Source organism: Agelaius phoeniceus, chromosome 2 (genome assembly GCF_051311805.1).
Source record: "Agelaius phoeniceus isolate bAgePho1 chromosome 2, bAgePho1.hap1, whole genome shotgun sequence".
Taxonomy (NCBI): Eukaryota; Metazoa; Chordata; class Aves; order Passeriformes; family Icteridae; genus Agelaius; species Agelaius phoeniceus.
Genome location: NC_135266.1, coordinates 64,657,096 through 64,680,654, shown reverse-complemented (window position 1 = coordinate 64,680,654; position 23,559 = coordinate 64,657,096). Strand labels below are relative to the sequence as shown.

Here is a 23,559-nt window from a genome sequence, read left to right as displayed (position 1 = left end):
ACAGCATGAGGGCAGGTGTCTTCAAGCTGGATCTGCAGCCATAATTTAAGTCCTTTGTGTGATACAGAAAGTTCAGAGTAACACTGACCATGGGCTTTGGATCGCTATCCTTGACTACATTCAGAGGTGAAGCAGAGCACAAAGTTAAGCATGATGAGCCAGAGGTTCAGCAGTAGGTGACCCATGTAATACCTTGGCTAAGAAACTGAGATTGTGTCGTCCCATAAAGTCTGGGACAAGAAGCACCTAAGGGTCATTACTTACAGCAGAGATTTTCTACCTCAATTCTTTGAGATCAGGAATGCCTCCTATTAGTGGACTTAAATTCACTATAAAGCAATGTGTCTTTCCCTTAGAAAAACTTTGAGAGATCTGCAAAAAGGGAAGAAAAAAGTTGGAAGTCATGAATCTACAGAATTGTGTAGAGCTATGGTTGCTAGCCCTGGCATCTGCATCTCATGGTGATGGGTTCTGTCACTCCTTGATGTCTGCACTGACCTAGGTAAATATTTTGCCAATGGGCAAAATATTTTTTCCTTTCCTGCTGCAGGCATTCCCAAGGTCAGACTCTATAAACAGTTCATGGTTGCTTGGTTACTTCTTGAAGCAATTTAGATCCTTCATCATAGGAGCTCCAGATAGGTGACAGAAGGAAAGTCCTGATGAGGAATGGAGTAATTGTGGTGAGGCTTATAGGCTCTGATGGGGCTGGAAAAACAAGAGCATTTTAGTGTATCTGAGAAATTCGCATGTTATAGACCAGCTCAATGGGACAGGCAAGGAAGGGACCAAGAGTGATTGGATGGCCACAGTCATATGGTGAATTAGCAGCTAGCAACAGGAAGGAAGAAATGGATTCTCAGGAAGGAGAAGTTACCTCTAGCAGCCCAAGCTTCTAGCTCTCTTGTTAGCTTTTATGCCTGGTTGTGCCATTTCATATATGTTTTAAATGAAGCAGAAGCATTTGTGTCTTCTGGCATCTGGTGTTAAGACTCCAATACCTCTGAAGGATATTCCGAAGACGTTCTGCAAACTCTTCCACTAGATATGAAAAAAAGAGCTTGGCCTCCTATTCTCAGAGGAATGTTGTCTGTGTCTCAATGACATAAGGAGAGAAGATGAGGATGTCATAATCACTAAATCATTCAATTATTCCTAAAGGGTAGATCTTTCACCCCAAGAGTTGAAGAGGGATTTCAGTTGTGAATCTTAGGAATATTTTGCCTTCTTGGACACTCCATTTCTATTTTCTGTTCACTGTCCTACCAAAGGGTGCCTCTATAAACAGAGAATAGATAAAAAAACATTTGGAATATTTATGCTATTAATAAGAGCTGGTGGCTAAACTGCATTTCCTTGTAATGTTAAATCATCTGTGATCTCAAGCATGAAGCTTCTCCCACAGGACACCCAAGCATCTTCTCCAGTTATCAAAGACAGCATGTCAGAGGGCCAGGCATCAGGAGGACTCATTTGGGAGCAGGGGGCCAGCTGACAAGGCACCCCTCTGCTGTTTTGTGACCACCAGGTGATGAGCAAGCTGCCAACAGAGGAGGCCAGGTGGCTGTCCTTTGAAAGAAGGGCCAGAGAGTCCAGCAGAGTGGAACTGCAGATGGATGGCTGGGGGGCAACTGGGCCCTGAGGGGGGGAGCCAGATGTGGGGCTTCTCTCTTCAGTCCATGAGAGATGCTGCGTGTGCCCCCAGCACATGTACTTTTGGCATTTCTGTGATACAAACCATGCCATAGATGGAGGCAAGGGACTGCAAACCTTCTGAGCAGAAAGGAGTTCTTGAGTCCTTTGAGATGTTACCTCCTCAGGAGAGCTGGATGACCTCCTCCCAGCCCTATCTCCCTCCTCCATCTTATGAACTGTATTTGAGCTTAGAAAGACTGGTAATGGGTGTGCCTAAATTAAGGCCACTGGAATTATTGATTTTCCCCTTGGGGAGGAGATAATCCATTAAACTGAAACAGAAAAAAAAAGGAATTCCCAATATTCAGTGGAATGAAACAATTCATTCTGTTTGACTGAAGAATTCGAAGTGACCCCAAACAAATGCTTTCCTTCCATTGCCTTGGGGCTTTAAAAAATTCAAAGAAGGAAAGACAGACAGCCAAAGGGGGAGGCTGGGTGTCCTAGCCAAAGCTATCAAGATAAATGCTGCCTTCCTCCTCACTTTGTGGCTGAGGCACTTCAACAGTAGAGTGGGGGGCAGGAGAGGGAGAGGTGTTGGGCTCTTGCCTGGGATGTGTACAAATGGGCTTCAAACTCTTGGCTTCCCCAGCTGAGGCTAATGAACCTGCACTGAGATCTCATGAGAAGATGAGAGGATGGACACATGCTCCGGGCGTTGATGTTTCTCCACTTTCTAAAAGGTGGTAAGGGGAGTAAATGTTTAATGAGGACTTGAGACTGGAGCTGAGGGAAGTGACATCCAACTGCAGCCAGAAAATACCCATCTTCTTTTGCCTAATGACCAAAACCCATAAATTAGTTAGGACAGCTTTGTCCAGGATGCTGGGAAGAACATGCTGATGGTGGGAAGATTAATCTTGGGAGTCCCTGTGCAAAAGGGGTATTTGAACCTATTTTCTCTGTACTAGTTAGACAGGGAAAGTTCCAAAATCAACCCCTCTTTGCAAAAGGAGCCCAAATCCCCTTGAGAAACCAACTTCAGCAGATGGAAATGTTTTGTAGCAGAAATGTCAGCACAGAGGATAAATAATGCTGGTGGCCACCCACCATTGGCTTTTGGCAAATCGATGGTGTGCCCAGCTCCTCATCTTGGAGCTTTCTCCTTTTATCAGCATTGCCACAGGTCAAGCAGGATGCAGGACAAGCACAACATGGGAATTTAGTAACCCTTTCAATACACAGTGTGTGGCACATTTGTTACCTAGACCCACTGGCTGCTAACTGTGTCATTTACTTGGGCTGCTTGTTCTGCCAAGTCCACATGGGCCATCAGTAGAAATGCAAACACGTTCAATTTTTTTTATAGGCTTTCTTATATTTTTCTTTTATGGAAAATACATTTTTCTGTCATTTTGTACCCGGAAGTTTTCCTCCTACACATCATGCAGACAAATAAACAACCCCACAATCCAGTCAGGGATGTTAGCAGGCCTGATACTGTGCTATGTCAAACTGAGCCAGTCTTTTACATATGTTATATATTCACCTTTTCTCTGGCATCTGCATTGCACTTGGGAAAACACTCGCACGCAAAGGGATGGGCTCTGGGGAATGGAGAAACATTATCTAGCACGGGAATACTCAATTAATTTTCAGCAAGCAGCTTTTATAATACATAACATACACTTAACATAATACACTTTGGTCTCGTGCCAGAGATTCTAAATGATTAGGCTGTATCAATTTACTCTTGAAACACTGATTAAAATCTCAAAACTTTCATAGCAAATGATGCATGAACCAGAATCTGAAATGTGATGATTGAAATATTGCAATGTCACAGATTCATCACACAGCCTTTCCAAATCCACTCTCAGTTTCAGCTGGCCCCTTAAATGTTCTACTCACACATCCTAGTGATCAGCTTTTTTTCTCCTGTTCTGTCTCCCCCTCCCCGACCCTCTGCCTCTTGGAAAGATAATAGCCAGGCCTTAATTGAAGCAAACAGGTCATTAAAACAGTAATTTTGTAGATATTCACAATGACAGACATTCATTCAGTGCCAAAGACAAGTAAAGAACCGAGGACTGGATATTCCATGCAGATTAATTCTACCATAGACAAATCAAAGTTAAACATCCTCCTCATTTCTTACTGTGAAAAATTTCCATTGGGAACAGAATTTAAACAAAGAAAACTGAAAAATAACTATTCAATTTTTGCCCTGTGAATGGTGCCCTAGCCTTGAAGGAGGTCTTAACAAATGGTGTCACAACTTCTCCAAAGAGAAGGAAGATTCTCATCTCCTGTTTCTTGGTGCACAGTCACAACTCATCATTTGTTGCAGATAAGAGAGCTGAAATCACCCTGATTATTTTTACAACCTCTCTGTAGGACAACCCTCATCACAGTGTCACAGAAATGCACTTAGTTCTAACTGGAATCCAGAAACTCCCAGCAAAATTGCCTGCTGCATGAAGCACATTGTCTGTCCCAGGAACCACTGTACCAGAGCTTTTGTGAAATGATACTTCAGCAGCAAGCCAATGCTGTAAATCTCATATTGGGTTCTCAAATGCCTGTAAAGATAAGTGCACTTGGACTTCTTCAAACTGTCAGCTACAGGTCCCTTCCTTAGCTGTCAAACTTCAGTGTCTCGGGGGAGAAGCCATGTGTGATTCAGAGAGTCTGACAGTGAGGATGTCCTGACCTGCTCTGGCAAAGGACAGCACTCATCACCCTGAAGGGAGACATCTGAGCCTGGACTCATCCCATCTCACTTCAGGCCAAGTTGAGAGTCTTATTACACTAGGACTTTTTCCCACAGTCTGTAGAGAGAGGCACCACCAGACCCCTTGTCAACACTCAAATGAAGATGTGTTTTTGTTCCCAGTGACCCTGAAGGAAACTGCTCCTAACTAAGTGTTCAGTTAAATGCCTAAAATGAGATGAGGTGGCCTGGACCAGGCAGCAGCCTGGTGTGGCTGCCTCCACATGAACTGCAAATGTTCTCCAGTCCAAGCCCAGTCTTGGCAGGCCAGGACCAAACATGCCAGGCCATGCCTGCCATCACACTAACATATAAGGATGCTAGCAACTGGGACTTTGGGGAAATGACCTCTGCTCCAACCATTTCAGGGACCATCTGAAGCAGGGAGAAGTCTTGGGAGAAGCACATCATCATTTCAAGGCGCAGAGTAGATGTCTGGCTAGAACCAGTGGCTGTTCCCTGGGGGCTCTCCTCCTCCCAGCTGGCAGTGCTCTCCACTGTGTTTTTGGGCTGCTTGAACCCCTGTCCAGGAGCTTTCCTGGTCCATCACACTCCACCATTAAGGGACAATTTCTGTGTTCTTTTCAGAGCTTTTACTCCGCTCCAGCTCAAACTGTATGTATGCAAGGATGAAAAAAAACCCCAACTGAATGAGATCATTTTTCTCATCTCAGACATTCAGCCTGCTAGCCAGGGTTACTGGAATAAAGCAGGGAAGCTCTTTTTCCATAGCAAGCCATCTGGTTGACATAGACTCACACTGATGCTAATCTGTTGGTTTCTTTCTTTTTATTATTTTTTTTTTTCCTGAGGAACACTTCATCTGCAGCTGTAAATTCAGACCTGCTCCCTCTGTGTGCAGAGCATTCATTTTGCACACATATTTATTACCACATTATGCCCCATTGTAGGTGTCAGGAAATCATTGTTATCCTTGGTGTGTCTACGTTGTTCTAATGTCAGGGATGTACTTTCAAATGGAAATTAAGCAATTATGTTTCACATGGGGAAACCTGACAGACGCATAGATTTTTACACCACTGGCAATGTTGCTGTCACAAAAGCAGACATTGTTCTCAGTGGACTGCCAAAGAAATATAATGTATTTCAAGAGTAAAGTGGGAGAGGGAGGGGAGCAAGAAGGGGGAATGTGGGGTAATTAACTGTGTGATTTGAGTTCATAGATCATGGAGCTGTTTAACTTCAAAATGCAGAAGCGAGGTGACAATGAGGCTACTTAACTCATCCTTGAAAAGGAGGTTTCCAGTAGCCTTTTAAAACACAAATAAATGCTTTCAGCACTATCTTCAACTCCTGGTTAAACCAAGATGCTACTGCATGTTTATTATTTGTAACGCTTATTTAGGAATTGGTCTAATTAGCTACTAAGCCAAGTGCTGTAGGAGCAACGAGCCATGCTGGTTCCCAGTTCATTGAACATCAGCCCTCTTGCCCAGCTGGTCAGGTGGTGTCCCTGGGACAGGGAGCTGGGCAATCCTTCACCTGGTGAGGAATGTGTGCTGCAGGTTGGTGCCATACATCCTCTCGGGATGGGAACATTCCGCTCGTCCCCTGTGGCTCTGTTGTTGTAACGCAGCACGCAGAGCCCATCTGGAACCTCGCACAGCACAACCCGCCTTCCCTCCTCCTCCTCCTCCTCCTCCTCCTCCTCCTCCCACCTCCCCCCAGCTATTTTTGGTTTGTTGCAGGCTTTATTCAGCAGCCTTTTGTGTAACTCTCCTCTGCCCTTGGTCATTAGCTTCATACTACTCCCCTGGGTGTAATAGACCCACAGCAGCCCAAAGCCAGGAGCCAGTGAGCTCAGGCAAAGGGCTGTACTTGTGCCCAGTGGAAAGCAATGGAATTCGGGGACCCAAGGAAGAGAATATCTTTAAAAATGAAGTATTTTAAAAATATTTCAATCAAATCCTCACGTTTTACAAAAAGGTCTGTTAAGAAGCACAGCAGTGTACATCATAAACCAAGCCTTCACTTAAATGGATTTCTAGAAAAGATCAAAAAGGACTTAGGACTCTCCAAGGAGAATTTATTTGTTTCACGGATATTTTAGATGGGCAAATCCTGTAGCCCTGAATAAAACAAAATTCTTACAATTGAGATGAATAACTAATGATCAAGACTTCTGTAAGCCAAGAACTGCATGAAAATGGCTGAGAAAATGGCTGTTGCCTCAAGGAGCTCATAGTAAAATACAAGGCACCACAAAACCACTGAGATGGGGGAAAAGTAGACATTTCTGTTCTTCCTCCCCTCTATGAGGCAAAAAGGTATGTTTATCATACCAGGTCTCAGTGGACTTTTGGAGCAAGGGAAGAAGTGTAACCAGATTTTTGGATGCCAGTCAGAGCTTTTACGCTCCTCCTCTGGCTGTACAGGTCACCTTTACCTTTGTGAGAGGGGAACAAAGCCCACAGATGTTTTCTTGGGTCCAGCTGGCTGCAGATATCCTGTGTCTGCTGCTCCTAGAGATGCAGAGCAGAAACACTTGTTGGCACCTGGATACTTCTGCTGCACATGAGACCCTACCCTATCTCCACAGCCCAAGAAGGCTCAGTGGGCAACTGTGCCTCCTGCCATAGCTCTCGGGCTGGGAAGCAGAGCTGATGTCATTTCCTTCAGGACATGAACCTTTCTTTTCTTGTCTTCCATGTCTTCCCGCCCACTCACCAACCATGGCTGCAGGCTCTAGTTTAAATTATTTTTCTTGCTTCCCAGGGGAGACATCTCTTGTTCATTAAAACACACCATTCCTCATTCTTCTTCCTGTGCCATTTATTTCTTTCTCTATCTCCTGCAGAAGATAAGCCATATGAGACCTGGAAGCTGTCCTTGAAGAGATTGAAGATCACTGGACAAACAAGTGCTGCTCCAACACCAGTAGTTTAATACCACAAAGCTCCCTCAATAAGAGGGAAAAAATCAATGTCCCACAGATCAGGTGAGAAAGATGAACCAACAGACAGAAATTATAGAGTTCTGTAGGTGCAGAAGGAGAATCAGTATCAGCATCAGCTGGCTTTCTGTCAAGCAAGGCTGGGGTGGAGGGACACATGACCTTTTTTGGCCCTCTGCAAATACACCTTTTACAGCAACTTGGCAAAATGTCCAGAATATTTCCTAGGAATACTTGCAGCTGATAGGGTGCTGAAGGAGGTAAACAAGTTGGTGACAGTGTCAGGACAGTGGGCCACAAGCAAACCATGAAGCGCTGCCAAACCCAGGTGCAGAGAGCACAGACCATCCCAGGAAGCAATGGATGTGAGAAAAAGGTGTGATGTGGGCTCAGGTCCATCAGTTCTCCTGATGGACCTCCCTCACCATCCACTGTACTGTGGCCAGTAGGGAGAATGATTCTTGGCTATTAAATTGCAAAAATCCTGAGGACGATCCAGATTTTGAATGAAAGACTCCAATCTATTCAAATTTCCCTCCTGAAAAGTGACAACTTGGAGTACAGATGGTGGTTATGTTCTCCAGCTCACAAAGGAGGAAGAGAACAAGCCCATCTCTTCCATAGAGGAGCTCCATACATCCAAAGGGTCCCTTCACAGAGACAATAATCCCTCTCTGCATCTTCCCTGCTTTGTTCCTGAGCTTGTATCAATCCATCACAACTCTCCACTTGGCAAACTCTCCACTTTGTCAGATGGGTCTCACCTGTTTCTAGCAGGTCTCAGTCCTCAAAGTGGGTTCCATAGTTTTCAATGCCTGATTCCTGTTGGCACCAAATCTGCAGCCAGGTGTTTACCCATTGAAGCTCTTTTCCTTCCCAAGCCCTTCCCTTCACTCATGGAGACCAGGTATTGTGAGCATAATGGCTTAGGTCATGTCAACCAAAAAACAAACTGTTTATACAAACTGTTAGTTTAAGCTCAGTGCTTCCAAACCCCCGGGCAGAATTCAGATACACAACTCCCTTTCTGTCCAATAGAATTTGTGTGGTTACACTTTGGCAGAGTTGAAAATACTCACACACGCATGGAACAGAACACATGGATGCAAGTATGAGGACATCTGAGAATGTCACTGTTTGTAGTTATTCTGTAAGCCCACTGGGACAGATACCTCATCTCTCAGTGGCTTCAAAGCCAAGTAGGACTCTTTTGTACACTGTAAAAATAAACAGTGAAGAACTGCTGAAAAAGGCCCTGGCAAACTGCACCAAGAATCTTTCTGATCCTTGCAAGTGCTACTGGCAAACTCATTTCTATAGTGGTTTTCTCTTAAAAGGGTCCAGTAACATTTTCTTCTTGTTGTGGAGTAGCGTGTCCATTCTAATGAGTTACTGCTTTTTAGTAGTTGCCTGCTACCTAGTGGTTTACACATACCACTGGCACAAGTAAAGAAGAACTTTTAAAGCATGACTTCCAGATAAAATGAGAGCATGGAAAAGTGCTGATCCATGGTCCTCTTTGCTTCCCCGTGCTATTCAAGCTCTCTTTTCTCTCTGCCCTTCCCACCTCCACTCCTTTATTTCCAAGCTTATCAGAGTGACAGAATCATTTGGGTTGGAAGGGCCCTCTGGAGATCATTTAGTCCAGCTTCCCTGTCCAGGCAGGGTCACTTGGAGCAGGTTACACAGGCATGCATCCAGGTGGGTTTTTAATATCTCCAGACTCTACAACCTTCCTGGGCAGCCTTTGAGCCTTTCCCCCCCCCCATATTTTCCTGCAAAAAAACCCTCCAAACAAGCCAACAACAAAACCCTCTTACCTCTGTAGAGCATTTGGCCCATGCTGTTTGTCACTAACCAATAGTCCTGGAAGGGAAATGCTCAAGTCAGGCATATGCATACAGGGACAACTTGCCTTGGAAATAAAAACCACAGCAAATAATCCTCCCTGAAGGTGTCCTCTCTGCCAAAGCTGCACTCTCTAAACAATGGGCTGGGAAAAAGATACATAGCACTCACTCTTGCTGAAATTCTGTGGTGGCACATTCATTACAGATATCACAGAATTATAGAACCACCCATGTTGGAAGGGACTTCAAAACATCATTTGGTCCAACCATTCATGGAAGAAGAGCCTAGATGAGATTATCTAGCACCCTGTCCAACAGCATCTTGAAAACCTCCAGTGATGGGGACTCCACCACAACTCATGAAATGTTGCTCCAGTGAATGATTGTTCCTAACATGAACAATTTCTTTTATGTCAAGACAAAAGCTCTCCCAGTACAACTTATACTTGTTACCCCTTGTCGTAATGACCTGGGATGACTTTATGGTGCTTGTATCCCCAGTTGTTTGTTCTGTTTATGCTGGATATTATGTTCTGCACCTTTAAGACTGGTTCTGAGAGTGAAGTGGGGAGAGAAGAAGCGCAGAGTTTGTTATCAGGGACTGCACTTGCTCCTTCTCCTGGACTGTGTTGTCTGCAGCATGGACAGACAGGGGGAGAGAGCTCTCCTTTGCTTTTTTGTTTGGTTTTTTTTTCAGTAAATTGAGGCAGAGAAGTTCCCCAGACTGTGCTTTTTTCTTTTTCTTGGAACTGTTCAAATCTGCTCTGGACTCAGAAAAACACTTGGAGCTCACACCTGTGACCCACCAGGGCCTGTGATGCTGCTTTCCAGTGCCAGAGGGACTGACAGGAGACTGAGTGAGCCAAGCTACAAGCCACAAAAAGAACTTTCTGAATTTGCCATCCCTTCAAAACAGCAAGAAGTTATACTGCTTAATATTATTCATTTTTTATGCCTGTGAATACTTTGCTTGTTAAATAAACAGTTTTTTCCATTTTTCTCCAAGGAAATCTTTTCCTGAACCCCTCAGCTGGGGGAGAGACTGCTTGAATTTGCTTTTCTAGAGGGACCCCATTTGGAGGTTTCCTCCCAAAATTTGCCCTAAACCAGGATACTTTTCCATGCGACTCTACAGGAGAACAGAGACAATTCTCTTTTGACAATGTGGCTCTGCAGCACCAGTTGCTGATGAAAGTGGTACTCAACTCATTAGGAGCCTTCAGGCACTGGTGGCGCCAAGATATTCTGAAATACAAGAAAGGGCATAGTCCAGTGGCTGCACCATCAAGAGATGATGTGACAGGACATGACATTGGGGGAGGAAATTGAAGTCAGAAGAAGGGTGAAACACATGTAAGGAGTTGCAGGCACCACACAAGCCACCCAGTGCCATCTGCTGCTGTCTGGAGATGATGTGAGCTCTGCAAAGGGCATGACACCTGGGGGTCTACCTCATATGGAAGGAACAGCAGGACTGAGCTCACTGCTGCTCCATCTGCATCTAGAGAAGAGGTGCAGCAGCAAATCCCACTGCTGATAACAGCAGCCCGATCTCTGTACCCAGTGTGCCCACTCAAGTGGTACCAGATTCCTGGCGAGACCATACCATGACTGATGCCAATAAAGGTAGAGAAATTCAGCAGAAATTAAATATAGTCTTTTTCATTTGTATCAGCATTGCTGTTGCTTTCTTCATGTTCAGACTTATTGTGGTCTTTTTCCACATTCAATTCAACAATTCGTTTTCCACTATTTCCTTCCTCCCTGCCTACTTTTCCTTCATTTTCAACACTGCCTTTTGTATCTGAGCCAGCTTTGCTGCCTTCTTAATTTCCATCCTCGCTGTTGTCTCTCTAACCTTTCTGCTCAGTTTCTCCAGTGTAGGATTAACTACAAGAGAAGAAAGTATGTCAGGTTGTCAGGTTGGGGTTTTTTCACTTTCACCCCTATTGAATCAACTCTGAACTGTTTTGGAAGAACCTCTAGCAATGCCAGCTCACACAAGGAATTCAAGAGGAAGTTGTGATGAGTCTATGCATGACTAGGGCTGCAGAGAGTTTTGAATTTGGCTGTCCTCATGAATGTGGATTCCTGTTCAGAAACAGTTTGCTCAGTTGGCTTGAAGGCAAGGGGAGATGGGAGTATAACAAATTCGCACCTTCTGAAAAAGAATCAGGTCCTCAGATTGAAAGAGAAAGGATGACCAAAACAATGACCATAATCCCAAATCAGAAGCTGAATTTTAAAGCAGAACTTTCCATCTTCCTATTAGCTTCCCCTTTTAAAAACTGATGAGCCTCACAGGGGCATTGTTTTATCTGACACACCATTGCTTGCTTTGCAACTGTCTCAGGGTATGCAATGCATTTTAAAAGGGAGCTTTGGAAAAATTAGCGCAATTTGCAATGTGACAGACCCTAAAAGACAACAGTTGTGCACAGAGAGGGTACTAGAGAGCTCAGCTTGGACACTTGAGCTATTGAAGCTCTTCAAGAATATAAAGCAATGTACTGTTTTCCTTAGTCTTAGCAATGCCTTGCAAGGTGACTTCATTGAACTAAGAAATGTAAATGCTACTTCATATTTAAATAGATGCCGTGCCATTGCTTTGTTGTTAGCTTTCTTCAGATAAGTCTTGGTGAGTGATGGGTATATGAAATGGTACAAGCCTTACTTATTTTCTTTTTTTGTTTCATTAATATCAATAAACAAACTTGGCAGTCAAATAAAATACCCATCACCTTTGCTTTGCCCCTTGTTGTCTGGATTTTATAAATGCAATGACTGTAACTATCCTAACAGCCTTGAAGCCTCATGTCAGCACTTACAATATCAGGGTGATACCAGGATAATGTTTTGGCAGAGAACAGCTTTTCCTCTGTGCTTTATTACCTGTCTGCTCTTAAAAACCATGGAAAATAATTGTTTATCAGTTCTGTGTCAGTCTGTGATGGAGCACCGATGTATCACATATGTGATGGCGAAGAATGCAAAATACGTAAAAAGTCACACAAATAACCACATCATTCTCTTCACCTCCACTCTCTTCATCCCACCAATACTCAAAGATCCACCACCATCTTCCCGAAAATGAAAATGTCCAGAGTGTGCAGGCCAGCAACTGCATGTAGACAGAGATGGGTTCTCTTTAGAACACCTGTACAGTAACGTCCTCAGGGATTAGCCTAATTGCATCGCGGAATCTGTCTAAATGAACTTGTAGATTTGTATTTATATCAGAACTCATTATTTCCTCCAACTCAGTCCAAGAATGACTGACTACCCTCTGGAGGGTAACAGCATCAGCAGCCTGACTGCACTGCATTTTTTTTTGCATTCCTCTGTGATACTAGTGAAGAAATAATCAGCAAAATATTCCAAAGGCATTTATTTATTTCTTGCACATATATTAAAAATAAAATCTTACAAAATATGGAACCATATACTGAAATATATCATCTTAATTCATACATCAAATATTTTTTAATGTAAGATAGAAAAATAGAAATTTCATTTTGGACCCATATAATAATCTTGCTGTATTCCTAAAAACGATGTTAAAAAAATATTTTTCCTTAAAAAGAGAAAGCGCACATTGCTTCACCAGACTAACAAAAATAATTCAGTGCAAATTCCTAAAACAGGCATTCAGATTACATTTCCTTTCATATATGATTTCTAAACAGTTAATAGTTCAGGTTTTTCATATTCTGAAACAGAGATGAGCAGAATCAGTTGAAAAGAAAGTTGTATATGCTATTGCCTCAGTCCTGGAATTTAGTTTCCAGCAAGGTCATAATAAACTCTTCTTGGAGCTCTTCTTTACTCAAAGTTAGTCAAAATTTGCTAGAGTTGATGTAAAATATTTCTTTACCTTTTACCTAGAACACTTAAAATATATTCATGCTTTACCAAGCATTTTGGTTATTTGCTGTAGGCATCTGTGCACTGGGGTCACAGTTGGAATTTACAGAAGTAAAATTCATTCTGTTCAAAATCCTGCCAATTATTAACTTTAAAAAGTTCTCCAGCAAGGAGTTATAAATTAATAGTAGTTTGATATACAGGCATTTAAGTTAAGAACATCAGACTGCATATGACACAAATCACTTCAGGATCTCATTAGCATCCCCTTCCTGCATGTTTTATGTAGACTCAGGCTGACATTTTGGTTGAAGCTCACTCCAGAGAAAGTGCCACTTACATTAATAAATAAAGGATAATTAGGTCTTTTTTTTTAACCTGAAAAATTACATAGGTTTTGATTTAGTTTTTAACACATGTTAATTTTATAAATGTTGGTAAGGATTTTAGTTTTATATATGTTTGTAAGTATTCAGTCCCTTAGAATAAAAGAAGTAAAATAAAAAATACAGCTTCTCCATCTGCCCTTCTGAACACACAACCTACCTAGAGCATTAGCACTTAAAGAGTCACACTGTCCACACAACCTGAGCTAGGTGACACCTGCTGTAAAACAGGTCAGCGTTAGACAAAATCATGTAAATCAAACTCAGTGAAACTACTTTTAAAAATGTAAATGTCCTATAAAGAGTCAATATTGGGTTTTTTTCCCATTTTGGTTGATTTTTTGACTGAACATTGGACTTTTGAAAAAGAAGGAAGAAATTGCATAAAACATGCGATACAAACATATTTTGCTACACAGCTTCTAAAACGTGTAATTACAGTCACTAAAAGCATACATTCTATTAAAAACATGAGTACAAAACATAGAAGATCAAGTATTTAAGACTTGCTCAAGGATGCAGTTGGTCTGATGTTGCAAAATACTTGGGCAGGTGCTTAATATTAAGCATACGAGTCATTGTGCCAAGAGAGATTTTATGGCGAACACTAATGCACAAATATTAGACTGGCTCTTCCACTTCAAGATAAGCATGGACGTAAGTGCTTTGCTGGATATGGATCAGGATGCTCAGCACCTAACAGGGCTGCAGGCACTGATCCAGCAAAGCACTTACCCACACGAACAACACGGCTGACTTGAGGACCGCTGCTCATGTGCTTAACATTAGGCATGCTCGTAAGTGCTTTCCTGGAAGGGCCCCGATAGACCAATCGTGTGTGAGCTATAAAATTTGAAGCAGAGTATGTTTAACACACTGCATATTTAACAATGCTAATCTGCTGAGATTTGCTCTTTCTTGGAACGGGGCATGTCCGATGTCAAACATTTATTTTTCAGAAAGTGCGTAAAAAAAGCCGTCAAAAGCAGCTTTGTGATTATGGTGAGTTACAAGTGAGTCTCCTTAAGCTCCTTTCATTTCTTCTTTGCACGTCTTTTCTCAGGCATCTACAAAGGAAAGAGAAAACCCTAATCAAAAACATTACTTTATTCAAATAACCATCCATGTATTTAATTTTGCCCCAATAAACATAACGTCAGATGCAACTGAACACCTGAAAGCACACTGAACCCTTCCAGATTTCAGATCTGAATGCAAGCTCTGCCAACTATGCCACCTCTTCCACTGAAAATATTCAAATCACCAATCACTTCTACAAATAGAACTAAGTTTATTACTTGACTGAAAATGATGTGCCAGTTTGACCCTTAAATATCCCTAAGTCAGTGCTTGTATTTCCATGTTTTCCATGCCCACTGATGTCAACCCATTTGCTATGCAAAGTCCAAAAAAGTGAAAATGTGAGGGCTGTTTAATCCCAGATAAACAACTATAAAATCATCACAGCTCATCAGATATTTACATGAACATGTAGAGATGTCATGTTAACCCAGAAAAAGAAATAAAGTAAAACCACATTTCTATAATAGCCCTGGCATATTGCTCTATATTATGCTAACCAAGGAAGAAATAGCAAAGCAACACTTCATAATGATCTACTGCTACTGCTGGCCAGGCAGGGTAACTATATTTAAATCCTTATTGTGGTAGGAAATATTGTTTTATGCACTTGGCACCTTATGCTCTTCATAACTTCTTACAGATACATGTCGAGGAAGTTTCAAACTTACTAAATGTATTTCTTGCTTTCCTAAAGGGAAAAGAGTTTTTGTTTTCATGTGAAAGCTCTAATGGTTTTTGGAAATGGCTTGTTTTTCTTGTCATGCACAAATTCTTGCTTAACCAAAAGTACAGTCGCTAATAAAATTACTATTGTGGTAAGTTACAGCATAGCTGACAGCTGAAGTCGAGATGTGGCACTAAAGCAAAATGCATCCCTGCACAGAGAAAGAACTCTAGACTTAGTCCTTGAGCACAGCAGCAGATGTGAAAGGCATGCATAGAGCAAGAAAAAATAAAATCTGGTACCCCAGAAGTACCAGAAGGTCAGCACAAAGGCCTCTCATCTGTATCAGATTTGCTCTCTCTCTGTCCCAAATTCCGACCAGAGAAACTGGGACTTTTTCCTAGAAGGTTCTTGAACAGCTCAGTCAATGAAAAGGCGTGCTTGGAAAGTTTATTTCACAAAACTTTTGAACTGTTAAAATCCAAATTCCTAAAACTAGCATATTTAAATATCCAGAAGAGCTTCTACCATGTATCTGTTCTGCCCCATAGTTCCCATTTCTAACATAATCCTCTCCCATTCCTGGTTTTCCAACAAGCACCCATCCCATGCTTGTCTGCTTTCTCAGCATTTTCTAGAACTGGCTTTTCACTAATAGATACAAAACTCCTTTTTTCTACCAAAACAATCCCTAACTAGTTGCTTACTGCACAGAACTTCTCCATTAACCTAACAGAATGTGCCTGCTCTTTTTCTTTCCTTTTTTCCCATAGCATCATCCTGCATTTTTGACGGGTGTTTTTCAAAATTGCCATCACTTCAGCATCCCATGATTCAACTCACATGAATTTGGGAGGTTGATTGTTTTCTGGAATTTAACCCTTCCAGTTCACAACCACAATTGCTTGTTCTGGGGTCATCAAATGATATTTATTATCAGAGATAATAATTCTGTAGATTTCCAAGTATTTTCCTCTATCTGGAATTCCAGCCATGGTGACCCTCTGCACATTTGCAAACTACATCTGACACTTTGTAAAAAACATCAGTTTGAAAGGCACAGAAAACCCAACAAGAACTACAAAACTGCACAGAACACATGGCAAGACTTCTCCTTCATTTCTGGCTGGAAGAGAGTGCCACAGAGCTTTTTAACCTAACAGACACCATCGTAATCCAAGGGTTGTAAATGACAGCAAGTAAGTTTGAAGTGGAAAAATGGCATAGTTACTCAAAAAGGGGAAATTCCTAATTTCTCTAAAACCTGCATGATCAAGGGATACAAGCAGATTCTTTACTGAGCTGAAGTAGCACTGATGTGTTTTAAGAGTGTCATTCAAAAACACACATTGTAGTTGATCTGCAGTAATGACTCAGTGCAACAACTGATGGATGACATTGATTATTGTGCAGAACTGGCTAGATCAGTACAAATGATCCCAGTGACTCCATCTCTTTTTCAGTTCTGAGATTGAGGGAAGCCACATCATCAGCTATCCCTCTAAATACACAGGAATAGTCTGTAATGATGAAAGAACGTAGAAAAGAATGGATAGTGCATTTTAAGTAACAGTCCTACCTTGTGCAAAACTTTGTAAAACTAAACCTTATCTAAGACACTCATACTTAAACTTTTGAATCCAATGCCAAACAGGCTTCTTAAAAAAAACCCCACCCATTCTTGCCTTTAAATCAATTTTTCCCTGATTATTTTTGTAAGGACCTCTTGACCTTGGAACTAAACATAAAAATACCCCTATATTGCTATGCGCTAAGAGATTTATCACATAAAGCCAAAGAGATGCCAGAACTCTTTAAGGATTAAAATTTATATACAGGAAAATACCAAAAGCACTTTAAAAATGTGCTGAAACCCAACCTAGCTTTTGAAGCATACAGCAAATACAGCAAACACAAGTTTTTACACAAAGCACTTTATTGCATTACATGTACACTGACATTCATTGCCTTTGTTTCCAGCATTTGAAAACACCCCAAATCCCAATACAGAGAGTATCCTTGCCTCAATAAAATACCACCAGTGACAATGCTTACATCAACGCTTACATTTGGGTCAAAATAAAAATGCAATGATGCCATCCTACTCTGATGTAACACTGGGTAAAAAACTTCAGAAAGTTTTAAAAAAATAATGCTCCTTATGAATTTAAGAAAAAAAAATCATCAAAGGTGGGCAAGTTTTTGACCTAGAATGAAGTGTAATGGAGAAAACTCCGTGGTGGGCTTTACTGGGCTTGCTCTAGAAGGAGCAGCAGCACAGTATAGTACCCTGCTAAGCCTTGCTTCTAGCTCACAGCACCATCTTTATGCAGCTGAGCCATCTTCCCAATCCAGGCTGGAAAATCAGATATCATGGTACTGTCTTGCCTCACTAAGGACCAACAGCTCTGTGCCCTGCCAGCTGACAGACCTCTCCATCACACTCATACCCAGACATGCCCTGCATACACTATACTAACAAAAAACTCCAGGAGACTTCTTTAGCTTAACATAAAAATAACCACTGTATGAAATTCTTTAAAGAATAGGTCTTCATTTTGATGTTTTAGGTTTGGAGCTGAAGAAAGCAGAAATGGATTTCATTCCGCTCTTATCAACTTTGGCCAGAGCCTTCTGTGCTGCAGACATCTTGGTGTTTGCCTGTGAGTGAAATGATAAACAGAAGCAGTTAAACAGCAACTCCATAGGGGGGAAACAGATGCTACAAACTCCTAAATACAGAAGTCAAACAATAAGTTGAATTGCTTTTTTAGTATACGGCTGTAAAGATAATGTGATGCAGGCTTTGAATAGTAGGAGAAGAATATTAAAAAACAAATTTGACATTGTTCAAACTGAAGAATACTTGTCATGAATTACTTAACCTCAAACAAAGACAGAAAACCAACTACAAGGAGAAGGAGGTGCAACATCTCTCCTTTCTGGAGGATGAGATATCCCGAATCAAACGTTTACTTTGGGAAAATCCCTGAGTGTACATTAATAGGAATAATGCATGCAATAGAACAGATGCATTCTCTACCCTCAGACTCAATCTCATGATTATGCTGTCAGCAGGCTGAATTACAGACCTGCATTACAGATGATGAATAATTCACACTGATTTACTACCAAAGACTATGCACAGTGAAATAAAGGGAAAAGAGATTAAGAACTAGGAATGAAGAAGGTAACTAACGTTTCCAAAGCACTTTTGAGGCCACTGGGACAACTTCCCAGACTTCTACACCTAAAACACATTTTATGAACCACATTTTATAGAGCCGACCTCTTTTCTTTCTTGTATTTTAAAGCGTTACGTTTTAAATCTCTAGCTGCTTTCCCTATTAAGAAAAATTTGCATTGACCTTTCTTTATGATACTCCTCAGTCTGCAGGACTTCCCAATTATAGTACTTGGGATCAGCTAGATGGTTATGGATACGATGGAGATAGGCAACAACTGTATGATTGTCTGTGTTACTCTACAAACAAAACCACTGCCAAAGTATTTTAAAAAGAGTAGTATACTGTACAGAGTCCAAGGGCTATCTTTTCTTTCCCAGATTCTCTCATCAATGTGCATTATTACTTCAGAAGTAAATCTTATTTAATGTTAAAATGAATTATCTCTCCTCAGTTTATTTCTATCTTTATGCTAAGTTCAAAAGCATGTAATGTGGGGAGGGGGGAGCATGCATATTTAAACATCTACACTTCACTTCACTTAGGGGGCAATCCTCTTACTTCCAAACTAGAATGTGCACTGAATACAAAAAAAAAAAATCTGGGGTTTTGGGGAGAGGAAGGAATGCATCTGTCACCAGCTGCATCTCTTTGCAAAGGGATAACAAGTAGTCAGCATTAGACTGAAGGTCACAAGACCAGCACAGCGGGCCTTCTCGGTTCCCCACGGATTGGAGGAAGATTCATTTTCTTTCAATGTTCAGAGAAATAAGCCAGTACAAGCCTCACAGCTTTGGCAGACACAGACAGGATCTATTTCTTTTCACATCTCTGTTGCTCTCCTAGGAATAGTACAGTGGCAGGCACCGCTGGACTCAGATTTGGATTGGCCTCCAAACATGCGTTGGAGCTGGCAATCAGTAAGTTCTGTGTTGACTTAACTTCATTAAGTTGACATAAGTAAGTGCACAAGCAATATTTCTAGGTAAAAATAAAGCCTGTCCTAGCATCCCTTGGAATTTAAGTAAATGCTGCCATCTTCATTTCTTTTTTGAGTTACTGAAATTTACCAGTTGCTATCACTAAGCCATAGGATTTCTCATCTAAAGATCTCAAAGAGCTCTGCAAACATTAGCCAAACACCTTAACACATGTCTGAGTCTGTGAGGCTCACTGGAATGTTCACTGGTGAAATACAGCCTGGCAGGGATAGTACAAAACAGTTCAGAATACGAAATTAAAACTGTCACATTAAACCTGAAAGAAAAGTTCAAAGAGATATAATTACAGATGTCAGACAATTTTGTATTTGTTTTGTATTTGTGATGTGTTTTGAAGGAGAAAGTTATGCACTCTGTGCTAGTATTTGCTATTCATCTGCACTTCAGCAAAACAAGTATGAATGCAAGGCTTGCTTACCTTCTTGGTTTTCAGATTGTCGCTGTTAAATTTAGTATAGTCTTCTTGTGGTTCCACAGGGACATCTGACAATTTCCTTTTCTGAAATGTTAGAGTGAGGAAGTTGCTCTGTCAACCACTTTTATGATGTACACACAGGGAAGTTCAAAGCTTTGGCTTTAAAACGTAACCATAGCACCAAAACAGGACTGGCAATCAACTGAAGAATCTGCAGCAAGAGTGGAAGATTTCTGTCTGCAATCGTCTTCTCTACATGTGAATATAAACCATCCTTACAGCATTCTGAAGAGAGCATTCAGTGTCAGGGGAAGCATTTTCTTCCTAGCCTTCTGAAGAATGACTGCTAGAAATCAGCCATGATTGTGACTTTGGTATCAGTCTATTTAGAGAACCCTCTGGAGCAGCTGTTGGAAGTCAGTGCCTGACAGTCAAGGAACTGTGGTGCTTATGATCTCATGGACCTGTGCAGCACCTCCATTGCTGTAGCTATCTGCCAACACATGTGGATCATCATTTAGTCTGTTGTCTGTTTGTTCACAACCTTTAGAATTAATTAGTTTCTACAGGCTGGCAAGAGTGAAACACTGCCATAGCTCATTCATCACTTGAATCCAACAGTATATTATGGAAGTTTGACTCTGCATGTGCTGTGTGCCTTCTAACTTCAGAAATAATGCACATGAACGATTCTAAGCACTCCACATGATCAGGCTGTAAAAATGAATATTTCTTTCCGTAAACTGTGAGCATGTGTTTAGTTTAAAGGTGAAAACTTTCTGGTATGTTTCCAAAAGGGAAAAAAAAAGTATGTAGTATTTTATAACACTGTATTTTTATTATTATTATATATCTGATATTACTACCCTGTCCTTAATATCCTGTGAAATCTAGACCGTGGCCTTCCCAGCTTTTGTGCCAAAGAGAGTGATTTTGCAAGCAACTTGGATGGTACCATACATTTTAAGATCCTGTTTTATTCATTTTGTTTATGGTGCTTCTGATATCTCTCTCTCTCTCTCTCCCCCTCCCTCTCTCTGTTTGGCACAGAAGTCAGGTCTGCAGCCTAGATTTCTCAGCTCTTAGAACCAGATCCAACTGAAGCCTTTTCTTCTGATTTCAATAGAATCTGGATCAGCCTCTTTAGGAGGCTGTTTACTGTGCTGTGATTACATTTTCAAATGACAATCTAATGAAGAATTACTTTTCTCCTCTTTTTGGAATCTGATAAACAAGTTTTTAAAACTTACAACAAAAATGCTTGCATTTCAGCAAAACATTTGCTGTTTAGTTGTAGCAAAGCCTACATATTCTTTGTAAATGTCTTTCATCATCTGCCAATAGCCAGACTCCCTGTGCTGACAAACTGGACAGTGTGATGATTACAACACAAGATCAACGGCTTACAATTAATACAAGGAACATGCAATTTTGATTTAATTATTAAATCACAAAGACCAGGCTGCACCCAGCTTGTTCTTGTTCAAGAAAGAGAATGTGTTGTTGCCTTTCAGCTGATCACTGAAGTTTCTACATCTTTCCTCCCTTCAGAGTTTAATGTAATGTACAAACATGCAATTATTTTTCCAAAACAGGAAATGCATGTTAGAACCTTATTTTGGAATAATCATATATTATGTCTGATAATACACCTTGCCCTCATGAAGAGAAATGTCAACACAAGTGATTAAAAACAGTCTGAAGGAGACGAAGTTTCCATGTATAAGCCTACCTTGCTCCTCTGAGATTGTGAAATAAAGGAGTGTTTTAATCTCTGAAGTTGCAAGGACTTAAACACAGAAACATCATACACACCCTGGTCAGTGTTTTGGAAATTAATCAGATCCTTAGCAAGGTCTCACTACCCAACAACTGAACAGTTCTAAGCCTCATTTCCTCTGCAACCAAACTGCTGAAATAAAACTGTTTTTAAAAATAGATTCTCAGAACTATCCCAACGGTATAAGAGCTATTCGTACACAATATGGAATGTACATCACATGCAGTTTAATACAGTTGTTTTAACATGCTTATATAGCTAATGACTATCAATTGGCTCCTGATGTGTGCTTAATATTTCTTACAACACATAAAGATAATTCTTAACTGAATCAAAGGGCCAAGTAACTGTGCAGCCAGAACAACTGTCCAGCCACATGGAAATAACATATCTCTGGATATCCATTGGAGAACAAATGCTATTAATAACAGTAGGGCTCAATTATTCCTCTATGTGCTAGCTGACATGCTGCTAAACAGAACAGTCACTGAATGAGCCAGAACTGAGGGTTTTTTTAGACTTTGTTTCAGTAAGTAGCAGGGACATTGCAGGAAAGGCCAGCATGATACGTAATCTCATTTCAGCAGACATGGGCTGCCCAGTTTAAAGTAAATGGAAAGGATTATCCAAAGTGGAGTTATTGGTTCTAGGGGGCAAACTTTGCAAACCATATGCCTTACTTGTCTGAGGCAAAGCAAAGGGACTTGATGTGTGAGGAAGACATTTGGAAGGGAAAAGACTGAAGAAGTGATTTTGGATCTTTGACTTCAAACAAGGTGAAAATCTTGGAGGAAAAAGCTTTTCAGACTAAACACTATAAATGTGGCTCCTTGCTCACACAGATGCACACACATTCCACCACCCCCCATTCATCCCCCAAAAAATCCAACTGACACTAGGTGTAAGCAGAAATCTCTAATGAATGGGGGGAAAAAAGACTAGGGGAAAGGAAATAAAAAAAAAAAAAAGATCGGTTTAGGGGTCAGGTAATCCTGGGACTAAGTGAGAACTGCCAAAAAGTCAAGCTGAGTTAGACCTTGGAAAGGAAATTAAAACAAACAGTACAAGGTTGTTTAGCCACAGAGGCAAAAAGGGAATTAAAAAAGAGAAAGTGAAGCTGCTGTACTGTAGGGATCTGATAGATATTAAAGTTAACCTATGTGTGGACCCAAAATGGAAGAACTCTTTTGCCTCAGTAAATCATTTTCAATAAAAATGAAGAGGTTAAGCACAGGGACAGAAGAGAGAATAGAAATCACTCTATTCAGGACAGAAGTAAAACTCAGTATGCTGATCCAGTTGGAAGACCGCATCAGAAGCTACAAGATGAGAGCCAGAACCTGGTGTATATTCTGTCAGGAAGGGACCATAGAGCAGAATAGCCACAGACCCATCTTTAATATAAGAAGGGAGAAAAAGTGATAGTAGGACTCAGGAGAAGAGAGTGGGGAAAAAAGTGAAACAAGGAAGAATAATTAAAGAGTAAATGAAACACAGAATCATAGAGTGGTTTGGGTTTGAAGGGACCTTAAAGATCATCTAATTCCAATCCTCCTGCCATGGGCAGCAACACCTTCCACTAGACCAGGTGGCTCAGAGCCCCATCCAGCCTGGCCTTGAACACTGCCAGGGATGGGAGTTCACATCTCTGGGCAGCCTGTTCCACTGCCTCACCACCTTCACATCTAATTTAAACCTACACTCTCTCTCAGCTTAAGTTCATTGCCCCTTGTCCTGTCACTACATGCCCTTGTAAAAAGTTTCTTGCCAGCTCTCCTGTAGCCCCCTTAAGGTACTGGAAGGTGCTGTAAGATCTCCCTGGAGCCTTCTCTTCTCCAGGCTGAACAACTCCAACTCTCTCAGTATGTCTCAGCCTAAAATCAAAACAAGGTAATGCCTACTAAGTTGCCTTTATTTTCTCAAATATAACACATTTTCTGGCAACGAAATGTGAAGGATTGCCAGAGGACTTGACATGGTGCCACTTAAGCAGCTGAAATTACAGAAAA

The 23,559-nt window shown here is 41.2% G+C and overlaps 1 protein-coding gene across 4 annotated transcripts in view; it reads right to left on the bottom strand.

Moving 5' to 3' along the window:
• Positions 1–12,545: 12,545 nt before the first annotated feature.
• Positions 12,546–23,559, bottom strand: part of RNASEH2B (ribonuclease H2 subunit B) — a 43,250-nt gene continuing 32,236 nt past the window's right edge. For 2 of the 4 annotated variants that reach the window (XM_054654903.2, XM_054654904.2), the window contains exons 10-11: positions 19,774–19,854; positions 14,502–17,830 (exon numbers count right to left, since the gene is read on the bottom strand). In XM_054654903.2, the coding sequence (XP_054510878.1) occupies positions 17,723–17,830; positions 19,774–19,854 (189 nt within the window). In that variant the 3' untranslated portion in view covers positions 14,502–17,722. The other 2 variants (XM_077173713.1, XM_077173712.1) reach the window with 2 other exon arrangements.